Source organism: Phasianus colchicus, chromosome 7, assembly GCF_987193195.1.
Source record: "Phasianus colchicus chromosome 7, bPhaCol1.hap1.1, whole genome shotgun sequence".
Taxonomy (NCBI): domain Eukaryota; kingdom Metazoa; phylum Chordata; class Aves; order Galliformes; family Phasianidae; genus Phasianus; species Phasianus colchicus.
The window spans coordinates 34,642,731-34,665,234 of NC_143442.1; the positions used below are offsets into that span (position 1 = coordinate 34,642,731).

Genomic DNA, 22,504 nt, shown 5'->3' on the forward strand with positions numbered 1-22,504 from the left:
GATGGAAAAAATAGGGGTTGGAAAAGACCTCAGGAGGTCGCCTCGCCCAGCTCTGCGCTGCAAGGAAGTGTCAGTGCTGCATTATCATTGTCAGGCACCTGCCTAACCTATTCTGAAAGGCCTCCGCTGATAAAAGCCACATACGCTGGGTCTCTGCTATTTATATCGTAATTTTGGGTACTATGTGAAGAATGGAAGGCACAGAGGGGTGCAGCTCCATAATAGCTGAACTTTGCATTAGAGAAATGCTGCTAAAGCAGGGGGAAGCTGCTGAATAGATAAGTATATTTCAGCCACGTGACGGTGCAAAATGCGAGGGCGAGACCACATGCGAGGCAAGAAGGGCAGGAGAGAGGTGGCCAGGCCACCTGGCAGGGCTGTGACATCTGGCAGAGCTGGCAGGGCCACTCCTGCACCGTGCAGTGCATAAGCACAGCCCCCGGTGCTTCCTCCTGCAGCCCCCCTGCCCATCACAGAAGCTGCTCTGACATTGTTCTCAGGGATTAACAAACAGATAAATAAAAAATAAAGCTGTGTTCTCAGCTGCGTGGGAGGGCACGTTTCAGCTGGATGGGGGTCTGGGTGTATTGACCCAAACACACTTTTTTTTTTTCTTTTAAATAGAAAATGAACAGTGGAAGAGCCTCGCACAAAATCCCGTTAGCAAATAACAGGATTTCTGGGAGCACCATCTGTGCACCACATTGAAAACTCAACCCAGAGTGCAGAGACTAAAGCACGATGCTGTATAGAATCCGAGACAAAAGAGCATACAACAACGCCCCGAAGCAAGGAGAGCACACGTAAGGTAGGGCAGAAGCCAGAAGAGACTTTTTCCTCCCCATCCTCATCACACCCCACATCCCACTCTTTTCACAGACCCTGCAAGGACACCACAAACACAACTTGGCAAATAGCAGCTTGAAGTAGCGACCTTCAGCTCCTCTGAAGCACCCCTTTCCCTTTGCACTTCCAAATGCCTCTTTGTTGGCCATCCCGAGGGCTCTTCAACAGCCTCCTCCAAACCAGCTTCCAGCAATTACTGCAATTAATTGATTTGCATATCCCCAAAGCCCCATCATTAGTGCAACACAGCCAAGCGTGTTAGTGTTTAATAATATCAAATCAACAATTATTTGTAACATCCCGTCCCGGCAGAACTAAATATAGAGGCAAGCATTCATGCGAAAACAAAAAGGAGAGAAAAAAAAATCCACACAAAACCCAGCAGCTAAACAAAAGAATTAATTTAGAGCAGAATTAGGATCATAGAAACAAGAGAGGGGGCACGGTCAGATACGCACGCTCTCCTAACCTGCCTATTCTCAGTCTCTTAGCCAGCTGTAACTCAATAAAGTGATGTTTTTTCTTGCAGTAAATACCCAGCCAGCCACTGTGAGCATACAGCAGAAAAGGCAAGAGGATTTCCACAGCCTTTGGCTCCGCTTCAGGAAAGCACTTCAGCAAAAGCTTGAGATGGTGTCCATTTAGGACAAGACTCCAGCACATTCTGAAATTTAAGAACGTGGAAACACAAGGCTGTAAAAAAAAATACAGCCCCACAATGGCCATCATGTGGTATGGATCAGTCCACAGCATCACAGTGTCCCTGGAAGAGGACTGCTAAGGGTAGAAAACATAGGAACCACTGCCTGTACAGCTGTGGCCAAAAAGGGACTCCCTTTTCCCCTAGTTTTTATGGAGCTGCTCTAAATTTTTGATTATGGCTCGCACTGACAGGAATTTTTGCAGGAGGGAAGGGGGAGAAAAAAAAAGCAGAATGCCTTCAGTTTCCAGTTTTCCAGGCACTTTTAGCAATACAAGCCACACCTCTTAGGGACCATATGCTCCTTGCTAATCTCTGGGTTTGCAGCCAAAGCCCATGTGCTTGACGTGTAAGCCCTTTAGGACACAAGCTGTCTTTTTGTGCTCGGACTGCAGAGTGCCTCAGACTGCCCAGAGGCAACATCCAAATGGAAACAGTGGGCAAAAACCCAAGTCAGTGGGAAAACTATCTTCAGGGAGGTTTGGATCAGGGCTGCTCTTCTTTGTGGCACTGAGGGACGTGGTTCACTGGAGAAATGGTTGGACTGGATGGAATTAGTGATCTTTCCCAGGCTGAATGGCTCTATGACTATGGTTCTTACCCAACTAAACTCCTATCAGAGCCATGGGGAGCTGAAGGGCTGGGCAAGATAATCCCAACTCCACAGGTCCATCTACATCACACCATCCAAGTCTTCTTGACTGATGGAGTCAAGACCTGGACTGAAAGATGAACAGAGCTTTTATCAATGCATTTTCAACAGCCCAAAACTGAAGTATTTGCTGGTGGAAACTCTATGGGGCCAGACACCCTAAAGCTCCCACGAAGCTGCCTTTGGTGTGGCTCTGCCTCCCCATGCCTTTCTGGCAGGGAAGCATTCCAGATGCTGAGATCTCTACGCTTAACACTGGAGTAAATCAGCCCATAGCACCATGTCAGCTAGAAAGCAGCTGACCTGCCCAACCAGAACACATCTTCCAAATGTGCTGCTACCCCAGGCCTCATCCTGCCCAACCCATACAGAAACATGCTGTTATGAGGAGATGTCAGCTCCACTCCATAGCAGCCTGTGGAAAGACAGAAATCCATTGTAGCAACGTTGCCTCTCAAAGAAAAAAAAGGTTAACTGTGTGCAAAATTAAATTTGGAGGGTAGAAAAAAAAAAAAGCAAGAATGCATGAGGTTAAGCAAACATCAGGACGTTTTTCAAATTAATCCCAACATTTGTTGCTTGCTTTGCCCACTTAATCCCCACAATTATACTCGTGAATTTGCGTTTTTGCCTTGCAAGTAGACTCAAACTCTGGGCTCTAATTGAAAGCAGAGCCTCGCTCACAGGACAAGTGATGCAGTGAGGTAACCACATCTGAGCCATAGCTCCAAAGAGCCAAAACACGAGGAGCTGACAGCAACCTGCCACATAGCACACAGCAACAAGGAGACAGGATGGCCTCAGCTGCCTTCCCACCCCCATGAAGCAGCACCCAACACACGTGTTCACCAGCCCTATGGCCCCCCATCTTGTAAGACATGGAGATGCCCTCTCCAGGGAAAGCTTTAAGCTTCCTTAATCCTCATCCAGTTCATCCTAAGGTCCCACAAACAGCTCTGCCAGCACAGCCGTGGGGCCAGAGATGTTCCAAAAACAGCAGCAGGCAGTAAGACCCAGCTACCAAAACAAGCATCCCTGCAACCATCAGCACAGCTCTGTTCCACTGATGCTGAGAAGAGCTTCTACCACACATTTATCTCAGTTTGGGCTCTGCCTTTACCACCAATGCATCGCAGCTGTATTCCAATGCTGTAAATGGCACCAGCTCAAATCCCCTGTGAAGGAGAAGGAGCTTCCCAATTCGGCGCCAGGAGCACAAATGAGGAGCAGCCACCAGCTACTGACTACAGACTAAACAAAGCTTTTTGTGCTGCCCGCAGTCTGGATCTTTAATTGGAGAGTTATACAGCATGAAATCTGTTATTTCCATTTCTTTCACATCCCTCCTCGCCTCAACCAGCACTGATTTGGGGGGGCTACATCAGGCCTTGATGGTAGCAAGGAATAAAGGCAACATCTCATTAGCAGCATCCTAAGCAACAACGTTTTAAAACCCCCTTGCCTCTTGTTGGCCTTCTAGCTTCCTACCCTGCCTATAACCACACACAAAGTGCTGGTAGGTGCTGCCCAAGAAATAAACAGCAGACAGTACGAACAGGAAGCAAGAAAAAAAAAATTGCAATTACAGCAAACCACTTCAAAAAGGCTTCCGTTTTGCTCAGAATCTCTTGAGAGGCAATTTGCCAGTCACGGATGTTCATCCTCCACCTTTTACCCAATTCAGAAAACAGTAGTCTGATTTTCTTGTGTTTTCTTAGGTAAAAAAAAAGAACTTCTGGAAGCCAGAGTCTAAAAGCAAAACACTTATAGGAAATATAAATGCTTCCTTAGAACCATACTGGAATTCTTTGTAAGAATACCTAGCAGCTTTCACTGCCTCCAGAGAGCAATGGATAGATTTTAGGGGAAAACGAATACATCAGTGGCTATAGTGCCACTTCACAGCATAACATGGAAGGGGAAATTCAAAATAAAGCTCACAAAGACCTGAGGAGCACACCTACCATACCTGGGGCAAGCATCTCCCATCTGCTGTAATTACAGAGAACAGTTATTAAGCACCCCTCTCCCTACAAGAGAGATAAACTAATGCATTTTCTGAGGTTGATACAGCTCTTTTAGCATTAAAATTCAGCCATATGAGATGAGGAAGGAATCAGTGTTAGCATCTCACTCTCTCAGCATGATAAACGTGCAGTCATTTATGTTGGAGGGGACTTTTGGAGAACATCTGGTCCAATCCCCTGCCCATAGCAGGGATAAATAAGTAGCAGCATGCTTCCTCTGCTTGTGGAGCACAAGTAGACAGTGCATAAGAAGCAAAGATGCAAGTGACCTCAACATAAGGGCAGCTTCCTCTGCTCTAAAAAGCATTGCAGAAAACGGTCTCTTCTCTGAGAAAATACAGCTGAACCACCCTCTGATCCTAATTAAACATCTCATGTCCTCAGTGTCTTGCTCCAAAGCCTAGCGAGGTCTTCTTTTTCCCCCATAGCACATAACACAAAGCAAAAAGCAATACCTCATTAGAGTGGGCACATACTAATAATGGAAGATGTTGAGATTGAATCTTGTGCTTGGGCCCATCAAATCCAATCTGGAAAGCATACAGTCCCACCCAGCAACTTACAGCACTGTGGGAAGAAACTCAGCACTCCTGCTCATCACAACTCTGCCACAGGAACTGCCAGGTCAAGCCCTAATGACATTCTGAATTATATTGATGTAACACTATAAGGCAATGGAAAGCACAGCAATGACAGCAGGGTAGCAACATCCCAGGCTGCAGCAAGAAAGAACAAGCCCAAATGGAGCAGTCACGGACACAGAAACAAAGGAAAGAACTTGCTCACCCATAGAAGACCACAGGTAAACAGGGATCCCCACCAAAAGATGCCCTCACCTCCACAGCCAACCCTTAAATGAGGGCTGGGAAGGGGTGGATCCTGGCTCCAGCCCTTCCAATCACTCAGGTACATTGCATGCACCTGAGCTCCCCTGGGTTGGCCCTGCCTTCCCACCAGGTGCTCAATCACTGCTTCAAGCCATGACTTAACATTTCCACTACAACCCATATGGCTATAGGACAGCTTTCACAGCAATTCCATCTCATGCTGGAAGCATCTGTAGGGATGTAGATCTGAGTTCCACGCAGGAAGCACGCAGGTTTCTTCATCAGCAGTGCAAACTGCAGTTCAAGTGCAAACACAAGCTCAGGCAAATGGGATGAAGCTCCTGCGTGAGAAGAGGATCAAGGAAATACAGTTCTAGGACATGTTTTAAAGAGGTTCTCCCTGAACAGCGGGCTTGAGTCCTACCTAGAGAAACATTCCAGTAAACATAAGGTACATAAACCCTCTCCACCTTCACACAGTTGCCTGTCAATAGGTTGGACGTCAGGGGGAAATTCTTTACAGAGAGAGTGGTGAGGTGCTGGAACAGCTGCCCAGAGAGGCTGTGGATGCCCCATCCCTGGAGGTGTTCAAGGCCAGGTTGGATGGGGCCCTGGGCAGCCTGGTCTAGTATTAGGTGGGATGGTTGGTGGCCCTGCGTGTGGCAGGGGGGTTGGAGATTTGTGATCCTTGAGGTCCCTTCCAACCCTGGCAATTCTGTGATTCTGTGAATAGGAGAGCGTGTATGGTACCCAAAATCTAACATTCACCCCTCCCTTACAAGGACTGGTAGCATTCAAATCTATGCTGTGCTTTCCCCTGACTGCGATAGTTAGGAGCTGTTTTCTCTCTGGCTTTCTTTATTTCATCTCATCATACCGAGAGCAGAGACAGGCCTGCAAATAAAATCACAGCCACCAGTTTCATTCATAAATCTGGCTCCCTCCCTTGCACTGCAAAAGGGAACTATTGTGGTTATTTCTCACAGTTTACCACCTTGTAGCCAGAAAGCATTGTTTTTTATTGCTATTGTGGGAACAAGAGCAGGGAAAAAATAATCTTGAGCTTCCCTTCCCCTCCCCACTCCGAATCAAATATAATGGGGGGAAAAAAAAAAAAATCGGGCGGATGTCAGATTCTCAAAGGTTTTTTTTTGAGCTATCTACCGGAGCTCAGTCTGGTGCTGCAGGTTTCTGAGCCTGAATTTTATCAATGGGTTGTGCTGGGTGCGTTTTAAAGGACAGCAGGTGTTAGAACAATGAAGCCAGGCTGCCTTTACATCTGGGCTACAAAAGCCATCCCAGTGTTTACAAGAAACAGGATAATCAAGAAAACATCCTGTCGAGGCACCTAAAAACTACAGCCTCTTGTTATTCATTTTTCTCTCACACTGTACAGCTTTATTAATAGCACGAGGGGAAAAAAAAAAACAGTTTCACACTCATTTCCATGCAGAAGTGACGCACGTGCAGTGCAAAAAGGGACTGGGCACCATGCGCTCGGTTTGCATTGTTCCTTCATCCTAGGTAGGATATTAACCCTTGAGCTCTTGCCGTGACTAATGAATTAGCTGGGCATCAGTTGTTTTTGCTTCATTCACACAGCCTATCAAGTTGAAGCTCTCTTGCTCCCTGGGACACTCCAGCTGGATATTCAGTTGACACCTACCGACTATGTAATGTCCCTAGAGCCTAAACGCAAAGAGATGGGCAATTATGGGGGAGGGATCATGGAAATTGCTCATCCATCTTAGCCTTCAGCACTTGTGTTTGGGTCTTTATGGCCAGCAGAGTGATAGAGGCTCTTCTTCTTCTTGGAAGGGACAGAGAATGTGCCTCCTGGAGGAATCTCCTTCCCACCATAGGTGGCACTGGCTGTCCAGCCTTCAGTATCTGAAATAGGAATGCAGAAGGCATTGCTGAGGATGGGGAGCAATGACTTTGGAAGCTCCAAGGCATTTCCCCATTCCATCCCATTATAGCTTCCTCTCTCCTTATATGCTCCCTGCTTTAACAGGGTTTCACTTCTGAAAGCCTTCAAACCATGCTAGTCAAAACTCCCCCACAGAAACCTGAAGAGATGAGAGCTGGGTGGCCCAAGGAGTCTGACTTCCTCACTTTTGGGATGAATCAAAGAGGATTAACTCAACTGGTGCTTTACTGGAGAGTGGGAGGGAAAACAAAACAAAACACACTGAAACAACAGCCTACGTGCACAAATAACAGATGAACTCCTCTTCTGGGTGAGGAACTGCTAAAGCAGATGGCTTATAGCACCTTCCCCTTTAGACCCACCTCACTTTCAGTTGCTTTAAATACATCAAATCCCAGAACCCAAAAACTTCCCTTCAGTCTGATGGTGTGTCTGGAAGGGGATCTTACTGATCCAGATGTGACCCCTGTAAGGTTGAGCTGTCTTCTCTATCCTGGTCATCCCACCAGCTCTACCAGTCGAAACAATGGATAATAGCTTGTGCAAGTGAAAGGAACACAACGTGCAGACGTATCCAGTGCTAGAAGTCAAACTTTTCTGTCATTTTTCCATCCGAATCATAAGTTTGTTTTTGACTCTGGAAAACATTTCAGAATTTGGGCTTGGCCTTTTCTCCCTTGGTGGTAAAAGCAATGAGGCAATGCATGCTAAAAATTGAGGGAGGGAAAGAAAGCTGAAGATGGGGGGTTGGAGCTTGATGATCCTTGAGGTCCCTTCCAACCCCACCCATTCTATGAGTCTATGCAAAATAGAAACTGAAACGACCACCGGCAGCTCAAAGATGGGAGCAGCTTGGTGCCTCACCTAGCATGAGAAACAGGGATCTCTTTCCTGAGGCCTCCAAACCATCCCCACAACTGCAGCCACCAGAAAATACCAACTCTCTGCTGCTTTCTCTGCATGAGCCTTTTGACCAAGGATGGGATGAGGCAGCTTGAGTCCAACATCACTGGAACAGCTTCAAAAACTGCCAAAACATCCTACCCACAAGGTCTCTAAAGAGCTCACGGCATTTTCCCTGCAAACCACCCACATTTGGGCTTTCAGCTGCAAAAAATGTCACTGAGACAGCTGCTAAAAATTACGCTTACGTAATTCACAGGGACTAAGAGACATGTACAAACTGTCGTTACCTCCTAAATCCCATTTCAGCTCTTCTGAAACCCTCAACGTGAAGCAAAGCTTTCCTTTCTATAGCAGCAGACAGACCTATCACCATAAATTCTGGTCAGAGGCCACCACAAAAAAAACAAGTTATGGATATTCACCATGATTATTTCTGAAATCCAGCCTGGCTTTGAATGCCTGCAGGGATGGGGCATCCACAACCTCCTTGGGCAACCTGTTCCAGTGCATCACCACCTCTGTGTGAAAAACTTCCTCCTGATATCCAACCTAAACCTCCCCTGTCTCAGTTTAAAACCATTCTCCCTTGTCCTATCACTATGCAATCTTGTACCCTATATCTTGAAAGAACCAAAGTGGGTCTGTCCAGAAGTGCCATTTCACATTTGACAACGAATAAATCTTCACATTACACAACCAAAAGAAATGCTGCTTTTTTTCCAATATTTGTTTTCCAGAAAAGAAGCGGCCTTTACCCTCCTATGTGATTAAAGCTTGACAGAGTTTGCCTTAATTTATTAAAAATTTGCTAGCTGAAGCCAAACGTTAAAGCCAACTAGTTTCCCAAAACCTCTGCTAACAAATTACTTGGATAATCACCAGAAGCCCGAGTCCAACCCCTTTTTCTGCTTCTTTCTCACCAAAAAACATCTGGTATACGTTACTTGTTAGTCTGTATTGATGGCGAGACTTATTCTAGTAGACAACCTGAAGAACAACATCATTGATAATTAAAAGGCTGAATGCTGAGGAACAGTTGTCAATACAGAATAAAATCAATACACTACCAGATGTTTCCTAATGATAAGAGAGCTGGCACTATTTGCACTCGCTCTCTTGAAAGCTTTAATTTTATTGAACAACATCATTCCATGAGAGATGATTTGGGATTTTACTTTTTAACAAAGAGAGAAGTGGAGTGTGGCACGGCATTTAATATCTGGCTGAGATTTAAAACGCACACTCCTTATGAAGTATGACATTTTATACCTGAAACCACAGGAACATTTCCCACATTTAAGTGGTAGAGGAAAATTCTTCAAATTAAAATTGAACTTTATACCTTCTAATTCTGCTCCAGTCCTCCTCCTCCGTGCACCGTGCTCGGGCCTGATGAACATGCTGGTGCTATATCAAAGTCTAATAGACTTGACTACCGACAAAACCCCTTCACTTAGCCTTGAAGTAAGCAGCAAACCTCCTGTAGATGGTGGTTAATGCTAGCTGGCAAACAGCTCAGAGGCTCATCACACAACTAAATGAACTGGCCAGCACAACCTTACTGGCAGTGTCATTTCTCCTAGATATCAGAACACGCGTTGCTGAGAGCTAGAAGTCAGTCCTGGAGCTGCAGGGGAATGCTGTCCAGAGCCCCTTTACACACACAATCAGAGCCAAAAGGGAAACCAAACCTCTACCTGCACAGAAGCCTAGACCAACTGTTCCCCAGGCTTGACCGTAAGAGATCCTACTTCCCATTTTGCAGGCTCACAACTGCACCATGCAGCTGAATGATAACCAGGTCCACATTTGTGGACAATCCCTACCGGACACACGGCCCTGCTGCATGTCACAGCCACCACCTCTTGCAAGAGAGGTCCTGTATCGAGCCCCCTGGCATTGGGAAGGCACCCGTGCTTATGGCAGGACTCCAGGGGAAGGTGGCTGAGGCATTGAGCAACATGCATCCTCCCAGCACTCCTTCACATCCCCAGCCTCACCCAGAGCCCTTCCACTACTTTCAGATTGTTGAGAAATGCCCTTTTGACCATATCCCACCGTGCTGCACGCTCCCTGGGGCAACAACATGCACAAAAGCACTCCTCCCTCAGCACTGCACCTCGAGGCACAAACCAGAGCTCTGGAAATGCTTTGAAATAGGAGTTGCAAAGGCATAACATTTTTTCTATTATGTTCCTCGCTTCACGTTAAGCCCCTGCTCAATAAGAGACAGGTGTACTAAGCTCTTTGCCAGGGACCTGAATTTAGAGGAACAAGGCCCTCAGTTTTTTAGTTACCCTCCCATAAGCTCGCTAGTCGCCTATTAAGCTTGTAATAAAAGACTTAAAAAAAAAATAAAAATGATGGCACCTAGTTTCCAAGGCAGCAGAATTTTTCAACTTGCATTTGCAAGAGCCTAAGGAATTACTGGTGCCAAAAGGAATGCGCCGTAGAAAAACCATCACCTATTCCTGCTGGGTAGATTAAATAACACACAGCTTTATTTTTTTTAATGCGGCGTGATGGGGACAAGCAATGTCTCTATCAACCCTGCGTGAAAGTACGCAACGCACGGAATAACAGCTACAAATCCCTTTAATCTCTGGTAGGAACCAGAGGTATCAGCCAGCTGCCTGGAGGAATTGCTGGGAGAAGCGTGATCCCAAACTGGAAAAGACTGAGACACTTCACAGCATTGACTGATTGTCGACGGTCGGTTGGACTTCAATGGCAGCTCGCTACGTGCCTAGATCTTTCCTGCAGAAATGGATCAGAGAGGAGGACCTGCCCTGCCCCAGAAGGCTCCCAGCTCACACGACATGAATGAAGCTCGGAAAGAGGCATAAAACATGAAAGCAGGCTGCGGCAGCTCCAGGGGAAGAGACAAGATGGGAGATGAAGGCAGGAAAAGGAGAAGAAAGCTTGGAGAAGGGGATGGGGAGCAGCTTAGACAGCCCCAGGTGGAGATGCAGCCACAGCAGAAGATACACCTCAGGGCAATCGTTTGAGGAAAGCACTGTCGGAACAGCCCAGGCAAACCCGTGCCATTGCACTTCAAATCTTCACATGAAAGCACAAGGATTCGACAGGAAATCTACAGCAAAACAGAATATCTCACAGTCCTCAGTCTCTCTCATCATAAATGTGTGTTTTCTTACCCTAAACCAATTATTTACTCTCAGCTGAATGCTGCTCTCATTTCAGCTAAAAAGCTGAAAAGCTTCACACCTTTTAGTCTCGTGCACATGCAATGGGTTGCACAGCTTTTAACTTATCTTTGAGCAACAACATTGCAGAGTGCAAGAACTAAAGCAATTTCCTATTAGGAGTCTGGTTCTTGAACTTACTTATTGAATCACGAGTGCTTTTCACTTTCTCTCAGAGACCTGGGAACCAAGCAAATGAATGGAAGGTATTTTGAGGCCGATGGGAAAAGGTATATTGCTTAGGGGTTATGGCCAAATCACTCCTTAAAACCACATGCACTTATGGAAACAGTACTGCAGGGACTCTGCGGGTAAAACCCTGGGCTGAAAGAAATAGTTCAGCAAAAAAGTGCCTTCCAAATGCCCGTGTTAATGGCAATGAAAACATAAGGTTCCCATCCAGACCAGTTACCTTGATGAAGGCGTTCAATGAGAGCAAAGCGCTCTCAAAGTTATTGCTGTGGAGCAATTCCAACCTGCAAGCGGGTAAGAATCAAAGACAGTGAAAGGAAGCAGACAGATTTCTGATGGAAATCACCCCAGCATGAAGAATTGCTTTCAAATGATGCTGCTAATTACAAACTGATTTGACACAACCCCTGGCAAAAAAAAAAAAAAAAAAAAAAAAGGAAAAGAACAAAAGAAACAGGAACCAAAACACCAAACCCATGAGATAGGCACAGCCATCATGCTGCCTGAAAACCAATACATCTTAGAGGCTTTTTATTATGATCTCGGTACTTCAAGGTTTACATTTTCAAGCTTTTTTTTCCAAAACCAGAGGAGCTAGGAACTTTATTTCAAAAAAAACCCTATAGCCAAGATTGTCACCTAATTATATGAGCAAGGGCTTCAAGAGGAAAGAAAAAAAAATAAAAGAAGGAACACAGACATGCAGAGATTTATGGCCAAAAATGTGCTCGCTGCCAAATGCTCATTGTCCCAAGCTTCTTTCTTTTTTCATTCCCCACCCGCTCTGTGGAGGAGTGCATTTTTCCCCCAGAATGATGTGCTGCAAAACCTCTCTTTCTAGCTTTTATTTTTCCCCCTTTTAAAGGAGGCAGCCTTTAATGTTCTGTAATGGATGCTCCTCGTCCTGTATACATGCAATAAATTAAAACAGAATTAATTTTTTTTCAAGGACCCCAGCTTCACCACCGTGTGAGCAGCTTGAACCATTATTTGCAAGGAGATGAAACATATGTGCAGCCCTCACCACCAGCTTCTTACAACACCAGGGCTCCCAAATGATGGCTGTGATGTTACAGCATCGCAACGTGCCACTGAATCATGGAATTGCTGAGACTGGAAAGGCTCTGAAAGGTTATTTGTGATGAGCAAGGACACCTACAGCTCCATCAGGTGCTCAGAGCCCTGTCCAGCCATTGAGAAAACACCAGTAGGTGTGCTGGGTGACTGGGAGGGGGTCCAGCCACCAAATGAGCATCAGTAGATGTTTGCTGGGTGACTGGAAGGGGGTCCAGCCACCAAATGAGCACCAGTAGGTGTGTGCTGGGTGACTGGAAGGGGGTCCAGCCACCAAATGAGCACCAGTAGGTGTGTGCTGGGTGACTGGGAGGGATCCAGCCACCAAATGAGCACCAGTAGGTGTTTGTTGGGTGACTGGGAGGGGGTCCAGCTACCAAATGAGCACCAGTAGATGTGTGCTGGGTGACTGGGAGGGGGTCCAGCCACCAAATGAGCATCAGTAGGTGTTTGCTGGGTGACTGGAAGGGGGTCCAGCCACCAAATGAGCACCAGTAGGTGTGTGCTGGGTGACTGGGAGAAAAAGCAAACATACCAAACTTCCTCACAGCCCTCTGCTGCAGATGTGCTCCATGAAAGCAACGCAAGGGTGAAACCTAAGGGGATATGAATGCAGAACAGGTTTTCATCTGCTGGGCTTTTTGTTTTTGTTTGTTTTTTTCCATCTGAGGGGAAAAAAGAGGACAAAAAGCTGTTGAGTTTTGTAATTTTTTGTTTGGTTGTTTTGCGGTATGGGTTTTTCTGTTTGTTTTTAAGTCATCAGAAAGCCACTAGAGAAGCTTGCCAAGGGGGAAAATAAGAACAATGTGAACGCAACTGAAAAAAAAAAAATTCCTCGGGGAAGAGCAAGGCGAGGAAAAAAGATGGAAATAAAGGGGAAAAAGAAAGCAAACGAAGGGAGAAGGAAAACAGTAGAAAGTAAAGAGAGAAGAGAGAAGAAAGGAAAGGGAAGGGAGAGAGTACGAGAACGGCGCCGTCTCCAGGGCCGCCCCACGCCTCGGCCAGGCCGCGTCCCGCCCCGTCTCCATGGCAACGGCGTGGCCGCGGCGGAGCAGCGCAGCACCGCATCCGCAGCCCTGAGACCTGGGAGCGGCCGGCATGTCGCAGGCGTGAGTAGCACGGGGAAAGCACGGGCAGTTTTGGTACTGAGATGCTTAAAGGGATGCCAGGCGTTATTTATCAAGCGGTGGAAGCGGGTATGGCTGCCACATGAAGACACAGACTCCATCCAACAGAGGTGGGCACAGCAGTAAGCCACAGCCGAGCCTGCAGTATGGATATTTCAATGCTATACGGCCACATCCTGTGTCCTGGATAGAAATGCTATACAGCACATGGCTTTTTCTTGAGTTTGAGGCTGTTTTTCGGACATCTGGAAAAACAGCTGCTGCAACACAGAGAGGAATTGCACATGTCTCATGCATTGGACGTGCTGGATTTACTAAGTATGTGCACAGGGCAGTTGTCCTGCATGCACTGCATCTCTAAACGGACACATAGGCAACGTTTGCAGCACAGCATTACACTGCACACAGCTTCCACAGCATTCCCAGCCCTTTCTGCCATCCACAAGGCACTGTGAGTTTGTTATTTTTAATGGAAGGGTGGTCTGCAGCTCATGGAAGCTTTGTATCAGGTTATAGACGGGACACTCAAAGCACTCAGCTGCATTCTCTTAGGGCCTGTGTGCTCCATCAGCAGGCTAAAAGAAAAGTTGGCACGTGCAGACAGGCTTGACATTTTCTAAGTACAGTTGCAGCACTCACGAGAAAGCACGCACACTTTGCTGCAAGGTTGATTAAGAAGCAATATATCCCACTTCCTAAAGTACTCGAGCCCCAGCATTTGCATACAGATGTACATGTTGTTCCAGATACCGACCAGGAGATTTGCATTGATGTTATTGCGTTTATGTTTTCCTGCTGTGTTTCCTCCTCTTTTATGAATTTGCTTACCATTTAGTTGACCGATAGAATCTTGACCTTCACTTGCCCTAACAGCCCCAGTCTAGACATGTTCAGAGCTGAGTTCAGTGCCAGCAGCCCTGGCACTGCTCCCTTTTGTACCAGACTTTAATCGGCTGTAAGACATTTGCCACTGCCACCAAAGAGCTTCAAACAATCAAAAAGCTTTAAAAATTTCATCTCCTGCCACAAATAGAACTCACATAATAAAGGTAATGGTTAAATATTAATCTAAGAGTTTTTAGAGTCACCGCTTTCGCTTCTGACAAGAGCAACCAAAGGAAAGCTGCGTGTATTATATTACACCCCCAAAGCTTGGTTAAAGATAATTAAGGTTGCAAAACCAAGAACTGAAAAGGTAAGAGAAAGTCAGAACAACTTTTCATCCCCTTCTCCTCTCCCCTTTAGGTGGCTGCACTATGATGCTGCTTCTCATTCTGCGATCACATCCTATTTTCCTCCCGCTGGGCCCAAGGCTCATTCAGTGATTGGGCTGTTGTTGAACATTTCTTTTTTTTTCCCTTCATTCACCCTGTGGCCCCCAGGCCGTATTCTTCAAATTCCATTCAAACACCACAATTATTAACTTCCTCTGGGCATTGCTATCATGTTCTCTCCCAAACATCCACAGATTCATCTTCACCCCTTTTTTCCACCCCTGGTGAGCATCAGTGTGTCATCCCCCTTCTATTAAAGCAGGAGAAAAAGAGACAGAATCAAAACGACCATAACTATTCTCAAAGCTACAACTCCTTCCCATGCCTCCCTTCATCTGTAATGAGCAGGCAGGGAAAGATCTCATGTGTTACTCAGACATTTCCTCCTTTGGGAAAAAGTATTGTCAGTGGAAATATCCCAGCAGCACTTGTGCTAGAAAACAGTTGAAAGAAGAGGCCACAATTTCCAAGAAACCAAGAGGAGACAGTGTTAGCTTCAAATGAGCACAGAGCCTAGCAGAGGTAGAACAGCACCCAGACAGAGCATCTGTGCTTTATGCACGTAACCACAGGCAGCTGGATGGGCCTTTCCTTTGCTAAGGAAAGAAAGAAGAAAGGATCATTAATAGAGAAATAAACTTCATTGCCACAACGGTAAGCTGTGGTGTGGGCATAAGCTGCCTTGAGCTTTAGGTCTGTGCTTTAGTTCCCCAAATACTTGATTCTGTACGACATCCTGGCTAGGGGAAGCAAGCTGAAGGGAAGATGTCTGGTAGCTTTATCCCTACCACCAGCTAAGAATTTGGGCACAATTATTGGGCTGATGTTGTATTAGGAGCAAGGCCTGACCAAGTTCTATTCCATGAGTCAGCACTGCTCCAGACCACAAGCTAAATGCTTTTAAAGCAGGAATCGATTCGAACAACGTTTAAACCTATTTCTTTTCATTCTTACAGGCCATGATGATCTCTGCTTCTGTCCTATAATATATGGAGCTCAGCAGTCACCTGAGCAGGCTGTCTTGGGGGGAACAGGCACTCTGCTGACTGGAACAGACCAGCAGTCAGCTCAAATCTGGTGATTTTTAGATAGAAGCAAAGCAGCTGCATTTGTGCGAGCCTCTCTTCCTCTCGGGGCCTCACTTTCCCTTCCAACCTTTGTCTCCTGTTTCTTTATTTTCACAAACGCTGCAGGGCAGGGTTTCCCTGCCTCCTGTTTGCCCAGGGCTTAGCACAATGGCTGGTCTGTCAAGCCTCAAGCATCTACAGGAGACCTGAGGGCTGGCCCCTGCACACACTTCCTTGTTGCTTGGCCCATGTCTCAGTCGCCTGCAGCCCTGCACGGACACCTTGATGCTGTATACCTACATTCAGTTGAATTGCAAGGGACCTTTAAAAGCCATCTGGTCCAACTCCCATGCAGTGAACAGGACACCTACAGCTCTATCAGGTGCTCAGAACGCCGTCCAGCCTTACCTTGGGTGTCTCCAGGACATCCATTACCTCTCTGGGCAACCCTTACTTTAAAAACTTCATTATATTCAACCTAAATCTCCCTCTTTTAGTTTGAAACCATTTCCCTCTCCTTTTTCAGCAGGGCTGTGCTCCATCCTTACATCCCCCAGCTTGCACTATAGCAGGGGCTGCCACAACCCAGGTGCATTTGGGTTTGCTGAGCCTCATTAGGTTCACCAGTGCCCACTGCTCAGCCTGTCTAGGTCTCTCTGGATGGCATCCCATCCCTCTGACATGTTATACATGTTATGGGGGGCTGTGTCACACGCCTTACTAAAATCCATGCAGATGACATCAGCAGCTCTTCCCTTGTCCACTGATGCAGTTAAATATCCTGCTGGTTTGATCCATTCTGTAGTGAGCACATGTTACTGCTCCTGTAACATCCTCCTGTGCCATCTTCAGTCTCAGAAGTTCCGCTGGTCCTTCCTCCATTCCCTTTTATACAGGTCAGTCTCACCTTCAGGAGAGCTGACAGTCAAGTTGTTTTCAACAGCAGTATAGATGCTTCAAATGCATCTTCTAAAATAGCCACGACAACACTCAGTACAATCAAACAAGGGAGCTTCTTTGTTAGGTGAAGAGAGTCACCAGTTCAGAGTTGTTTCCCTTCCATCTCTTTACATTTGACCATCTATCAGAAAAATATAGCAGGGCCCATGCAGTGCTATGCTGTGCATTTCCATGGTTGGATCCAGAGCTATTTCTATTCTCAGAGGACAGCCCAGAAAAGCCAGGCATCAAGGAAGCCTGGGTGCAACCCATACATGAGTCCATAAGCCAACAGCTTGGAGCACAAACTGTACTGTGTCCTGGAGTAACAGAAAGCATTCCCTTTGGCTGCTAAATAAGAACAGGACAACTTGGGGGCTGGAGGGGGGGGAACCTCACAAAAGCAACCCCACTGATGCCAGATTCCAGTCCTGGCTCAAGAGTGGTCTGAGCACAGTCTGCATGCTCAGCATAAATCCTTCCAGGAGGCTGTGCTTAAAGTCTCAAAAGCAGTTGAAGGCAAGCAGGCAGGCTAATCTCAGCTGCACTAAGCACCAGCACTCTTAGTTATAAGAGGTGGGTCAAACAAACATGTGAAATTATGCACTGCCTTGTTTTAATATTCCAGGGCCCTATAATTTGGCAATATTTTAAACGTTTCTTAACTTAAACAAGAAAGTCTTATTTCTAAGCTTCATTTTGACATGCAGATCAGGCTTTATTTGGAGCAGTAGAAGTGGGGTTTGTGCTAGAAGTCATGCTACAGCAAAGGAGTATTCTTATCTACTTGTGTTACACCCTGTTTGTGGGAGCAAAGAGAAGGGATGCTGGCTGGGAGGAAAGGCCTGACCTTCACTCCATGCTGTAAGCTGCCAGAAAGTGCTCTGGGGGCTCTGGAGTTAAGTCACTTAATGTGCTTTTTCCTCATCCCATTACAACGTTCCTTATTTCCCCCACTGCACTCTTATTTTTGGAGTTGCTATGACAATTTGCAGCATTACTTTGCTATACACAGAGATCAAGAGACAGACTTCTTTTCTGGGTTTTAATCAACTTATGGCTGGAGTAGGAAAACTACATTCAGTCCTGCTGACTGCCTGTACCAGTGGGCTAGTTAGGTGCTCTAACCCATCTTTGATGCAGTATCATCCTCATGCACATATATAGCTCACAACCTAGCAAACCTCCAAGGTGAACCAGTAACAGTAAATAAAAAGCCAGTGCACCCGAGGCTGTGTTGTATCCCCCCCCCCTTCAGCATGTGGAAGCAATTTGAAGGAGTTTACAACTTAATGCAGGAGGAGACTGAGCAAAGAGGGAAAGATTCAAACAGGGATTTCAGGATCACGTGCTGTCTGATTAAGAGACAAGAAGAGTCAGTCCTATCTTTTGCTTTAAATGCATCATCTTGAGGACGTGCATTACTTCTTTATGCTGCTCTCGAGCACATTTGTCACTAAGCAAAACCTGACTGTTGCTCCTCAAGAGCCAAGTCCTCCGAAAAAAGGGCTATAAACACCACGCATATCTGATCCTTCAAACTAGCCCAAAAAGGCTTCCTTATAGTCGCAGTAAAACCTGAATAATTATTTTAATCCTGCTTTGAGGAGGAGAAAAAAAATGGTTGCATGCGTGCCCTCTGGTTTCTAAGCAGGGTGATCCAAAGAGACACTGAAGGCACATTTCTGCTGGCAGCAACCAGCTAAGGAGCATCTGCTGTTCCCAGACACCTGGCTAACCACACAGGGGCTCCATGGCCAGACCCTCCAGGGGTATAAGTCACCCTGACAGCAACAGCTTCATAGGAACAGTCCACTTCCCACAGCCAAAGATCCAGCAGTTCTACATCTATCCTTCATTTCAGAGCCTGGCTCTTCTTTTGCCCACATTTTCTCAGAACATCAGCACTGATGAAAGCTGCAAACGTAACTTTCCTAGTTTTACCATTCCTAGTTTTACCATTAGGCTCGTAGCAACGTGTTTGCAGTCAGTTTAGTGCTTATCTGCTAAGCAAATGCTTTAAGGAAACAATTACGTCCCATTTGTATTGCCTTACATTAACATACACTGAAGGGATACAGCTCTCTTCCCCCCACCTCCATCACGAAGTCATTCAAAATAGAAAAAGAAACTGGATATTAGTTGGCTCAGCAGGGGGAATCACTCAACATTCTTTGCTTAGAGGAGGAAGAAAAAGCAGTTATTGTAATTTGGAGTGGACAATTGCAGAATCAGTTGTTGTTGCAGTACAAACCTGTTGTCTCTATGCAATAGGCTGCATTAGAAAGGCTCTATCCTGAAGATACCTACTGCTCATAAGTTATCCATACAGCAGCATAGACAGCCTACAGAGCCAAGCTTCCTCAAAGATTTATAACCTTTCCACTATCTGTGGGTAGGCAAAAGCAAAACAAGTACAATACCACGCTGTTTCCTTCTGTGCTAATGAATCTCAACATATCCACCCTCCTGGCCTCAGAGACAGAGCACAAAACTCCCATTGACCAACCAGCCGAGCCACGAGGTCAAACCTAATGGTGCTCTTGTTTGAGGCCAGCTTGACCACTCTGCTGGTTTTATTTTGTTTATCTCCCACACCTGGCTTAATTGCTGCAATTGAGTGATTCACTTGCTGCTATGGGATGTAAATGAAGCAGGAAAAAAGGAAGGGGAAAGAACTGGGTGGGCTGCAGAGGCAGTAGGAAAAGCAGGACCAGCTGCATCCTGCACAAATGCAGGTCAGCTGAAAAGTATAGTATGCACTTGAAAAAGTTAATGGAGCAAATTCAATAGCAGAGGTGGGATTGGTGATGTTTTTGCTGACCGCTCCGGTGAGTCCTGGCAACTCTGTCAGCATCCTGGCCATGCAGCAAGCTCAAGTTATAAGCACATGAGCCTATGGGCTGGAGCACTGTCCTGTCAGCCCTCGGTCTCTGTTGCAGTGGAAGTGGGTCATTCTGTACTCTGAAGTTGGGACTGATAAGATCAGCTGATAGAGCTCCATCTCGGGCGTTTATTATCGAGCACAAGCAAAGTTAACAGCTGCCCAGCTTTCTTGTCAGAATGAATACACAAGCGCTGCTCAGAACAGCAAGAGACCTGCTCTGAAAGCTCATTTAATGAAGGCAGAGTGTTTTACTGTCTTCATGCTACTCCGTGAGGTTTTCAGAGCTGCAAGCAACGGCCAGGCTGAGTGCATGGTCTAGATTTTACCACTGAGCTCAGCAGCCTTATTTCTAGGTGTAGGAAACAAGTCAGCTTTCCCCTTTAGAAGAGAATTTGTGAAGCAGAACAGGACCAGCTAAAAGGATCTGTCATTACCGTGGATGTTTCCACCTTTAAATGACAAACCTGTCGTTTGGGCTTGTGTCTGAACACAAGTAATTCCTTTGGTTTGTTTCTTTATTCGGCATCCATCTGCTTTTAGGATGAAAAGCCACTGATGGCCGATCCATCAGAGCTCAGCCTATTCCCACCAAAAGTGCAGAAGTCTTTGGATAAACGGCGTCAGCATTTCAGCAAACAAATCTGGTGTGACATCTTCCATGTCACGTAGCCCTTTAGCCTCTGGACCACATGCTTAGCAGTTGTTTGGAGTGCAATGAAAAGAAGAATTCTGAAATAGCACACGCAGATATCCTCTTGCATTGGCACCAACACAGCCCTTTTCCCTTTGGAAATATAATGGTTTGCACTACCAGGCATTTAGAGTCCTGCCATCACTGTGTGTTAGCTGTTATGTTTCATTAACATGGTCTCCTCTTTTCTGTCAGCACCTACAATAAGATATGGACAAATGCCCAGAAAGACCTTGACACCCATCTCCAGACAGAGAGAGAACAGTTCCTCCAGCCGGAGAAGGACCGTGTGAAAGCATTCAGGATGCTGTCTGCTTCCTACATCAAATACCTGCAGATCTTCCATCACCTGGAGGAGGCCCACAGCCATCTCATTCACCAGCAAAAACGGGCAGCGATTCGGCAAGTGCTGGATGGAGCCATCGGCCGCATCCTGGAGCTGAAGAAAGAGATGGTGGAGCTGGAGAACTCGGAGTTTCATTACATTGATAACATCATTGAAGATCTAAAGCTTCTCCCGGTAGGTCTGCCTTGATTATAAGGCAAAATCTTGAGGTTGTGCTGTAAAAGCAGCGTGAGAAATGAGCTGTTAACAGCTGGTTACTTCTCTCGCAGACAGCTCCACCTATTGTCACATTCAGGTACCACTGGTAGCAGCTCTTCAAAAGAAAAAGAAATGAAGCTTCAAGTACAGCTGCTTTCTGGATCTCAGCTATAACTTGAGATAAACTGCCTCCTATGTAGCATTACCCTGAGATATGCAGCCATAGTACTGGTTGAAACTGCATGTGTATTTCACTCTGCAAATTTAGGCTAGCAATTGCCAAGAATTTCAACCATCCCTTCACTTTTAAGCACAGCAGAGCATTATTTTAAGCTATGAGAAGGCATACTGGAGTGTATAAGCACACCTGTGGGGGAACTGATCCTTCAAGTGGTATTCTGAAATCATTAAATATTGCTCTTTTCATGACTTATCAGTAAATCCACCTGCAGGGGAGAGTTGGCAAGCCTGAAAAGCAATGCTTGACATCTAGTAAAAGCCAAGCACAAATTGAAATCCCTGTGCCACACCTTCGTTTTAGGAAGGCATGAAGTGCCTAGCTACTAGAAAAATAAAAGTAAATATAAAATAAAAAGAGCTGAAGACGTTTTGTGCCACGTTTCCTCTCCTTTTTGCTGTATTGCTAAGGAGAGGCAGGGCCAAGTTTCATCTTCCTCTGATTTTTGTACTTCAGTTGCCTTCCAGCACTCGGTGACTCCATTTACTTGGGTAATTATAGAGGTATTTGGATACACACATCCCATACGGAGCTGGGTGTTGCCTAAAAGGCTGCAAATCTGACGTGAGGATAGACATCTTAAATCTGATCTTTCAGTGTTGGGCCTCAAAAAGAGATCATGAAGAGAAGCTGTCTCTGTATTACGGCCTGTTATGGCTTGGATTTCATCTTTGCATTCAGTAAAAGTCAGAATTACTGGTGATTAAAGCCCAGGTTAGCTACCAGAGCAGCTCCTCATCCCTGCACTGACTCATCATATGTGAGGTCATCCAGACAAACCACTTGCTTTGGGCAGCCTGGTCTGGTGGTTGGCGACCCTGCCCACAGCAGGGGATTGAAACTAGATGATCTTTGAGGTCCTTTTCAATCCAGGCCATTCTATGATTCAATACAATACAAAGAACAGGTTATGCCACTGCAGCATCTCCACTTTTGGGACATTTCTGTCTGCCTATCCGTGTCTTCTTCCAAATCTCAAAGAGTGACATTCTATAGGAGAAGAGTTGGTAGAAATGTGAATTGTTTACATCCTCTCAATGATGGAAAATGAATAAAGACAACCTCTTCTAATCAGGCCTGATTGTGAGTAGTAACTGAGATATCCCAGTCGTTGGCAGTGTAAAAATACCTGAAGGCAAACTGAATTATATGCTTTGGTTCCTTGTAATGGTTCCAAAAAATGCAGGAGAACTGATCTATTTTTCATGCTGATTAGAAAAAGAAGTGGGATGATCACACAGCCAGAGGTATTCAATTCCACAGAAATCATGTTTAAATTACTGGCAGCCCTGCCAAATGTTTTAACAGTTTCATAATATAATTGAGCCATTATAGAAAGCAAGATTTCTGGTCTGCTATGGTTCAGACACTGGGCTG

The 22,504-nt window shown here is 45.9% G+C and overlaps 2 protein-coding genes across 5 annotated transcripts in view; one reads left to right on the forward strand and one right to left on the reverse strand.

Annotated features, from left to right (window-relative positions):
• The window catches only part of ACKR3 (atypical chemokine receptor 3), a 34,216-nt gene extending 29,173 nt beyond the window's left edge, over nt 1–5,043 (reverse strand). For all 3 annotated transcript variants that reach the window (XR_004168475.2, XM_090144524.1, XM_090144527.1), the window contains exon 1: nt 5,012–5,043. The gene's annotated coding sequence lies outside the window, so the exon portion shown is untranslated. The remainder of the gene's footprint in view (nt 1–5,011) is intronic.
• An 8,202-nt stretch (nt 5,044–13,245) lies between these two features.
• The window catches only part of DRC11 (dynein regulatory complex subunit 11), an 85,487-nt gene continuing 76,228 nt past the window's right edge, over nt 13,246–22,504 (forward strand). The window contains exons 1-2 of one of the 2 annotated variants that reach the window (XM_090144528.1): nt 13,246–13,469; nt 20,541–20,865. In XM_090144528.1, coding sequence (XP_090000654.1) covers nt 13,459–13,469; nt 20,541–20,865 — 336 coding nt within the window. In that variant the 5' untranslated portion in view covers nt 13,246–13,458. The remainder of the gene's footprint in view (nt 13,470–20,540; nt 20,866–22,504) is intronic. The other variant, XM_031604527.2, reaches the window with a different exon arrangement.